The sequence below is a fragment of the Dipteris shenzhenensis genome, chromosome 2 (genome assembly GCF_047967505.1).
Source record: "Dipteris shenzhenensis isolate YYH24624 ecotype China chromosome 2, Dip_SZ_1.0, whole genome shotgun sequence".
NCBI lineage: Eukaryota > Viridiplantae > Streptophyta > Polypodiopsida > Gleicheniales > Dipteridaceae > Dipteris > Dipteris shenzhenensis.
Window position 1 is genome coordinate 28,414,311 of NC_141597.1, and position 8,888 is coordinate 28,423,198.

Sequence of the window (8,888 nt, forward strand, 5' to 3'; positions counted from 1 at the left end):
CCACATCACATCCTCTGCGCATTGGGCTCAAGCGAAAATGTACCACATGCAATTCTTGGTGCGACATGCACGAGACATGCCGTTCCTGGCATTCTTGCATACCATAAGACTCAGGACGCCCACAACTGACGAGATTTCCGACTGTTTGGGGCAGTGCATTGTCGACAAGGAAGGTGCATGCCACTTCATCGATGCCGAAACAACCATCATTTGCACGCACAGAGTCGATGTCGCTACCTTCAACGATGAGCTTGTGGAGAAATTCAACACTCCCGAGATGATTGTGCATGTTCAAATACACAGTAACGCCGCGAGCGAACCAGCTCTCAAAGAATGGTTGGAGGACAAAAGCTTCAACGAGATAGGAAAAATTTGCGTGGGGGCGAAGGCAATGATAACGGAAAACATCGACCTTGCAATAGGTGCCGCAAATGGAGCAATGTGCAAAATCAAGAGCATGAATGCAACTAGCAAGGGAGAAATCAACGGTATCACTGTCGTCGTGGACACAACAGCGGCCGTGCTCACATTACGATGCTCGAAGCATCAGCGAAAGGCAATAAATGGAAAATGGTTCCACAAGTCCACATTTCCACTAACCCTAGCATACGCTATCACGGGACACAAATCCCAAGGCGCAACCATATCCAACAAAGCGCTGCTCATATTTCGAGGAGTGTTTGCCCCTGGCCTAGCATACGTGATGTTGTCCAGAGTGACTGAGAGAACGAGGCTGCGCATACTACATTGCCCACATCCATACATATTTAGACCAATTCCACGAGAGTTCTCACAGCCGACAACACAACCACGCGCATAAAGGTATTCACTACCAGAGATTGAAAAAGGCAGAGGCAAGTCATGAATATGTTACGTCAAACATGCGTGCAAGGAAAATGGTTTTAATATCTTGTCGGTTGTCGAGAACAGGTGCAGAGAATAAGAAAGCTCGGGACATTGCAGCATAAGACATGGACGCAGACAAGGTAAATTCCACCAGCATGAAAGAATCTTTTTTTCTTGAAGATTTAAAAAGACGGCTCATTTGAAAAGACGGTGTAATAAGTCGTGCCTGCAAGCAGCTATTTGACCTATACAAAAGCAACGCGAAGGCAACAAAACCTCCACCAGCAAAGAGGAGGTTCTTCCTAACCACAAAGCAATTCCGGCTAGCAAACAATGCAGGAGAACGTCCGGGAGCTTACATCAACGGCTTCAACACGTATGCGGAACTACGCGACTTCATTGACACTTGCAATAGGTGTTTGCCAGCTAAAAGAGAGCCGGGAGGCTTGAGATTCGCAAATGGTACGTAATGCTTCCAAAAATTAAAAAAAACCGCAACAATTGAGAAAAAGAATTAACGAGTTGCAAGAACAACAAACTCATCATGGATTGCACTTCTCCTGCAGGACTCCTCAAAGAGATCCTTGTCGAGCTTGACATTGAGTTCGATGAGACCGATAGGATGATGGAAAGTTTGGAGGGGCAGAAGCTACTAGACACGAAGACGAAAGGGATCATAGCGTATGCGTGCGAGCTGCTGCATTACGGATACAACGTATCCTTGGAGTTGCTGAGGGACACGACGCGCAATCAAGGAACGGCTATACTCGAACAATTCATGGAACAATTTGGAGGGACGCACGACGCGACGCACCCGGTGACGACAATGGAGAAGCTTACGTATATTTTCGACAGGGACTTATACGAGGAGCGTTTTGGTATTGGAAACGATCCTTTCACGCCAACAGAGAAAAACCAGGGCAAGTAAATAAATGCATTCTATTATGGACCTCAAACGAAAAAAAAAAGACCGAAAACCTCGATGACTGACGTAATTGTCAATGTTTACGCAGGTACGACATTGAAAGACGCGAGCAACGAGATGAAGGAGGAGCCTCCACTGAAGCGCCCGCGCAAGGGAATCGTGCGAGCCTCATCGTCTACTGCATCACGTGCAAGCCCAACAACAGAAAATACATAGGGAGCACGACGGACCTGCCGCGGAGGATCATACAGCATAATAAAAAACCACCGGCAAAAATGAAAGAGGACTTGAAGCGTTACAAGCCCTTCAAAGAAAATTTCGAAATCAAAGTTTTGGAAACAACAGACACTGTAGACAAAGCACGAACTTTAGAGCAGTACTACATAAGGAGCCACAACACAATAGGTCCATTAGGTTACAACACGCTCGAGGGCCATCCGGCTAGTGCACGGAAGTACTATTTCCTAAAACGTAGGAACATAATTTGACCCAAAAAATAAACATTTGTGCCTTCGAAAAAAGGGATCCAATGAAGTTGCAAATGGTGCTGGAACTTTTGTCGTACATGCAATGCAGCTTTGGGTTTGGATTATTCCTGTCACAGTTGCATGCTTCTGTCTCAATTTGGTTTTGATTTATTATTTATACATTTCTGAAATACATCTCCCCGTCGTTCGCTCGAAGTGGAATGACAATAGATTTGCTTACAGTGCAAAGAATAGGAATTTGTCTTCCTCCGAAAAAAAGAAAAACTACGTTTTACTGTCGACATGAACAACATCAAGTGCAAGCAGGACTGGACGATAACGAAATCTCTAGAAAAGGTTGCATGCAATTGAACATCAATCTTCTGCATCATTTCTGACAACGTGACTCATGTGAACCTCAACAAGATAGCAAAAGAGAGAAGTATTCATCAAGAGCCCAGCTGGCCAAGCAATCTAGTTAAGTATTGATCAACTACTTCCGGGGCTGAGATACGAATTCAACTCATTTTTGCATTGCCATTATATTCATATCGATTACCTGATGCACGAAGACATAGCGAATGAGGACAATATATAATTCGAGAGAATTCACAACGTGGCTTGCCACAGTACAAGATTCGAGATGAAGCCTTGGGAAGAGATTCGGTGACAGCGCAACACGGAGACAGCGAGGAGCGGGGTTGACATTTGGTCAATGGGTACGTGAACCTCCCGCCATGCATTGTCGGCCCTTCGATTTATAAAATCCGCCCATCCCATGCATCGTAAACTGTGAACCTCTTCAGTCTTCACTTTGAGAGCCACAGCCCAGCCATAGCCCAGCCATAGCTCTGCTGCTTCCTCCCAGACATGTTCGCTCGCCCCTCCCTCCTCCTCTTCCTCGTCCTCCTTGCTTTCCTCTCTCCTCCCTTCTCTTCCTCCCAGCTCACCCCTGACTTTTACTCCACCTCTTGCCCCAATGCCTCCTCCATCGTCCAATCCGTCGTCCACACCGCCTTCCTTGCCGACCCCCGCATGGCTGCTTCCCTTCTCAGACTGCATTTCCACGACTGCTTTGTCAACGTAACTTCTTTCCCCCCCCTTAACTGTCCTATCGCTCTCTATTTCTAAATCTTGTCAACCAGCTCGCTACCGCTACAGCCACTCGAAGCACTCGAGCAGCTGGTCACAGAATCACCCAAAGCACTACACTATTCCTCGGAACAAAGGCAGAGTAGGCTGTTTGTTTCCAATCAAGACCACCCATTTTCACAAAGAATTGGTAGAAAGCACCACGCATTGCAGTGCTTCTGCAATCTTGAGAGTTCGTGGTTTTTTAATCTGCTTGTCAGACGCGGTCCGCTGATTGTGTTCGTGATTCAGGGCTGCGACGGATCGGTTCTATTAGATGGTGCATCGGGAGAGAAATTCGCCATTCCAAACAACGATTCCCTGCGGGGTTTTGATGTAGTTGACAATATGAAGTCGGCAGTCGAGAGCGTGTGTAACGCCACCGTCTCTTGTGCAGACATTCTTGCACTCGCAGCGAGAGATGCCGTAGTGCTGGTGTGAACTGCTGTTTTTTTAACATCTAGGTGCAATCTTCATCTTCCTAGTTATAAGAGAACAACCTCTAAAATCTGACTTGGGCATTCTTTCGCAGGCCAGTGGCCCGTCCTGGACTGTTCTTCTAGGACGCAGAGATAGCAGAACAGCCAACCAGAGTGCTGCAAACAATGATCTTCCTGCCCCATTTAACTCTCTTGCCACGATCATTTCCAAATTCGAAGCTGTTGGCCTTACATCTCAAGACGTCATTATTCTCTCGGGTTAGTTTTCCTGCATCCTGCTTTCCTTCAATTTGGAGTTGGTGCACCGTGCAACTCTTTTATCGATCATTTGCTACATCTACCACAAGTCCTACTCACACTTCCACTATTATTGCAGGCGCGCACACGATAGGCCGCTCGCGCTGCACTTCTTTCGTCAGGAGACTCTACAATTTTAATGGAACTGGTCAGCCCGATCCCACTATCGATTCGACATACCTTGCAGCGCTGCAGAGCACATGTCCGCAAGGCGGAAATCCCGATACAGTGTCTCCCTTAGATCCGGTTACGCAGGATATTTTCGATAACAAGTATTACTTGAACTTGAAGAATAATAAGGGCCTTTTGCAGTCAGATCAAGAGCTTGAGTCAACTTCGGGAGTTTCTGTCTCCGATGTGAATACCTTTGCAAACAACCAGAGCGTTTTTTTCACTAATTTTGCGGCCTCCATGATTAAAATGGGAAACATTAGCCCTCTAACCGGCAGTGACGGAGAGATTCGTTTGAACTGTAGAGTCGCTAATAGCTAGTATACCCAGAGGATGAAGCTGGGCTGGCTCCTACCACTTGGAGTACCATATTTCTGAAGGGTGTTCCGTTCGGCTCTACTTAACATTCTGAGTCGTGACTCGTATTCAACGAAATTCTTCAATCGAAGATATAGCTTGACCTGCGCTAATGCTCCAATGTATGCACAATCCTGAGCATGAATCGTTCAAGTAAACTTGAATCGGAAACGCCATACTGAGTTTCTTTATGAATTCTTTGTTTTAATCACCTTATTCTTTCTATTCTCCCTTCGATGAAAAGTCCATTTTTCGTGCATTTTCCTACATCTCAGCCTTGTTCTATAACTCTTGACAGCTAGTTGCACGCGAGATCGCCGGGAGGTAGATCACATTTGATGGAACGTAGCTTCAACTTTTTACTAGTGGATCCCCCGTTATCCAGTCCAGCGAATCGATTCAGAGCTTTTACATACGAATACTAGCTTCCTTGCTTCTTATAAAACTTTACGTATGTAGATTTTCAGGAAATAAAAAGAACTCTTCTTTTTAACCCACTTATACCAATTTTTTAACATTATATGCACACCTGCTCGAGCTTTTACTTTGCTTTTTGAGGACTAGAGTATGCTACTTGTTGATTTGACACTCACATGTTCTGGTTGTATGCACACCGGCCATGTGATATGCCAAGTAGAAGATGAGTATTATTTTGGATGGAGAGATAGAGGTATGGCATCTAAATTCTCTTATTCATTTAGCTTTACTCTTGTTAGAATGAGGACACTCAAATAAATTCTTTTATTAGGATTATGATATAAATTCAAAAGATGCCATGTTTAGATTTGTCACCTCCCACACGGATCCACGTGATATGATCATACTGAGTGTGACACACAATTTTATGAAAATGGGGTTTGTTGTACATGAATGCCTTGCTACTAGCGACCACATGGGAGGTTGTGTCGAATGTAAGAAACCGACATAATTTGAACATATAAATACAATATATAGTTGTTATCTTGAAAGACAAGTGCACGCCAATAATAACTTATGCCAAGATTATATTGATCCAAGTGCCCTAAAATGTGTGGGTATTTTGTGTTTTCATCAATTCACTTTTAAATACAAATAATATATCAAAGAGCCCTTGTTAGCAAACTCCAAATATCCATGATGCCTTCTACTTCCTCATAATAGATCCATTTCTAAAACTTTTCTTATGCTACTAGTTTGCAACCTTTATACACAGATATATGTTCATTCCTTGGATCTATACCAACAAAATGAGGTGTGCATTATTTTATGAGATTAGACAATGTTGTATTTTGATAGCCGTTTGTGACATCATATTACTCAATTTCCACCAATAAATAAAGCTTTGTTGAGATGTTTTATGGAGAGATAAGTCCCAATATATGTTTTCATAGATCATTATTCCTTCTTAAAAAGGTGTCTTCTAAAAGTAATCTAAAAAAAGATAAAGTTTCATATTCAAATACATAGATTTTACAAGTTTTTTACAAGGCTTTTCCTAAAGTAATCGAAAGACATTTATTATTTACATGACAAAAATAATCATATTGCCAGTTTGGAGCTTATACCAACCAAATTAGTACTCGATTATTTTATGGAGGACCCATTTTGTTGGTATAAGCTCCAAACTGGCAATATGATTATTTTTGTCATGCAAAAACATTTGTCTCCCTATTACTTCAGGAAAAGGCCAAAAATCCGTGTAAAATGTAAACTCGTTTAAAATCTATGTATTTGAATATGAAACTTTAGATTTATTTTTTATTACTTTTGGGAATAGTGATATATAGAAACATAGATTGAGACTTCTCACTCCACAAAACATCTTAAAAAGTTCTTTACTTATTGATGGAAATGGAGAAGTATGATTCACAAATGGCTTTCAAAATACAACACGTAAAATAATGGAGCCCTCATTTTGTTGGTACAAGATCCAAAGAACATATGTATATATGTGCATAAAGGTTGCAAACTTGTAGAATAAGAAAAGTTCTAGAAATGGACCCATTATGAGGAAGTAAAAGGCATCATGGATATTTCTAGTTTGCTAACAATGATTTAGCTATATTAAAAAATGAATTGATGAAAACACAAAATACCCATACGTTCAAGAAATTTTCTTATGCTACCGATTTGCAATCATTATACACAAGCCATCATGTTGCTCAAGTCCATAGATAAATAAAGCTTTGTTGATATATTTTATGGAGCCAAAAGTGCTAGTATATGTTTTTATAAATTTTTATTTTCTCTCAAAAAAAGTGGCTTCCAAAATTAATGCAAACAAATCTAAAGTTTCATCTTTGCATACATAGATATAAAAGGAGATTAAAATTTACAAGTTTTTTTACCTTTTCCTTATTGGTATAAATCTACCTGATTCGGGGAGTCGATCAACAATTACCCAAATTGCATCATGCCCATGCAAGCTTCAAGGACGTGTATATAACTATATAACTATAACTATAACTCTCTCTCTCTCTCTCTCTATATATATATATATATATATATATATATATACAAACAAAGGTAGGAAGAAGGGGAAGACCAAGTCAAGATCCCCAACTTGAGTGGATTTGGGTGATTTCTAGAAAGAATAAGAAAGAACCTATGTGTGTGTGTGTGTGTGTGTGTATGTACAAAGGTAGGAAGAAGGGGAAGACCGAAGTCAAGATCCTCCCAACCCTCACAAGGGCAAAATCTGAGTCCACTGGTCCAAGCTAAAATGGAAATTCTTAGGGCAAGCCTACCAATAGGTCTACACAAAGATGCAAAAGCAAAAAGAGGAGCAAAGATAAGGATGAAATTTTGAAAATACATGGGATAATAGGGAGAGAATCCCATTTGTAGAGTTTTTGCCGATGATACTCCAAGTCAATATGGAGGAAGAGCACCTCATATACTTTCCATCTTGTTTATGGAAAACACCATTGAATGGGATGACTAGTACGCAAATGAGCACTTTGCCACAGAGTTTCCACATGGGATTAGTTAAAAATTACCCTTCTAAACAAGCTCCAATATGGGATCAACTTAACAAATAGGTGGGAAAGTCTATGCACCTAAATTTTTAAGATATTCAAGCCTCAAGGTAACCACACATCGACAACCAGAGTAGTGCTAGCCATAGTCTTGATGACAAAAGATGATGGACAAGTGGTCAAAAGATTATAAGGCCTAGCCCAAACTAGTCTAGATAAGCCAATCTAGTTCCCAGGGATTTGCTCAAAGGAAAATAAGAAAATGACAAACAAGACCACCCATGCCCTTAGGCAAAGGGGCCACACTCATCAAGATAGGGGACCCATCAAGTCATCAAGAGATGAATGAATAGAGAGAGGATCCAAGGAACAATGAAAGAAAGGATGGGAATAAACCAAGGAGCAAAGACGAGGCACAAGGACTTGTGGTCCAATGCATGATTGGGTGTAGCCATTTTTTGTTGTCTAAACTAATCTACACATTTTGAACTTGAATCTGACCTCAAAAAATTACGCAATCGGCATCTTGAATGAGATGTTAAACTATTGCAAATGCTATAATGCCTATGAAGCATACATCTAATTGGACTGTATAGGATATTCAAAAAAAAGTTTAAACATCAAATAATTTTTCTACACATATATGGAACTTGAGTTGCTTATTTGAAAGTGTACTACTTGAGCTTCCCAAAAATCAAAGGAGGCAAACCATTAACAACCTTTGCTACGGTTTAGGATGTCTCCAATATTATGTTGCAATTGTGTGCATACATTTGAGGGCAAGCTCTTTGCAATTTTTTCTCATTTGGTTGAAAAGGAGAACTCTTTAAAAATCAAACTCTAGATTATGGAGCTAGTGCATGGTGGTCTTAAAACTTTGATATTTGGTGAAATTTGTAGCTTAGTTTACCCATAAGTGGATGCAATAGAAAAATCCATATTCATACATGTGCAATGCTCTTTGAATAAATTCCACATTTTTTATCATTTTGCATTGGTTTCTTTTAGAATCACTATCTTGTAATGAGGCCCATAAGCATATCAAAGGTGATTTCATTTATTAATCTACAATATCAAACCTGTTAGCGAACCATTTTTCCTTTAAAAAAAAAGCTATTTTGGGCATGTTTGTACTCATTTAGGGGGCAAAAGTTGGTGATGTGTATTGCTAAAAGTGGCAAAACACAACGATCCATTTTCCCCAAAGTTGAAACTTATGCGATTTTATTCAATATGTTCACTAAATTTATTTCTCTCGCATGCTAGTAAATCCTAAATAAAGTATAGAGTGTATGTC

General features: G+C 40.8%; 1 protein-coding gene across 1 annotated transcript; it reads left to right on the forward strand.

Moving 5' to 3' along the window:
- The first annotated feature begins 3,108 nt into the window (after positions 1-3,108).
- LOC147904577 (peroxidase A2-like) lies at positions 3,109-4,598 on the forward strand. The gene is made up of 4 exons (XM_087394850.1): positions 3,109-3,321; positions 3,622-3,804; positions 3,902-4,067; positions 4,186-4,598. Exons 1-4 carry the CDS (start codon positions 3,109-3,111, stop codon positions 4,596-4,598), a joined length of 975 nt encoding a protein of 324 aa, XP_087250976.1.
- Positions 4,599-8,888: the final 4,290 nt, after the last annotated feature.

Bases quoted from the DNA above. Each gene is read 5' to 3' on its own strand.
- LOC147904577 (XM_087394850.1), top strand. From the start codon at position 3,109: ATGTTCGCTCGCCCCTCCCTCCTCCTCTTCCTCGTCCTCCTTGCTTTC. The intron at 3,322-3,621 runs GTAACTTCTTTC...TTCGTGATTCAG, and splicing joins TCCACGACTGCTTTGTCAAC to GGCTGCGACGGATCGGTTCT. The intron at 4,068-4,185 runs GTTAGTTTTCCT...CTATTATTGCAG, and splicing joins AGACGTCATTATTCTCTCGG to GCGCGCACACGATAGGCCGC.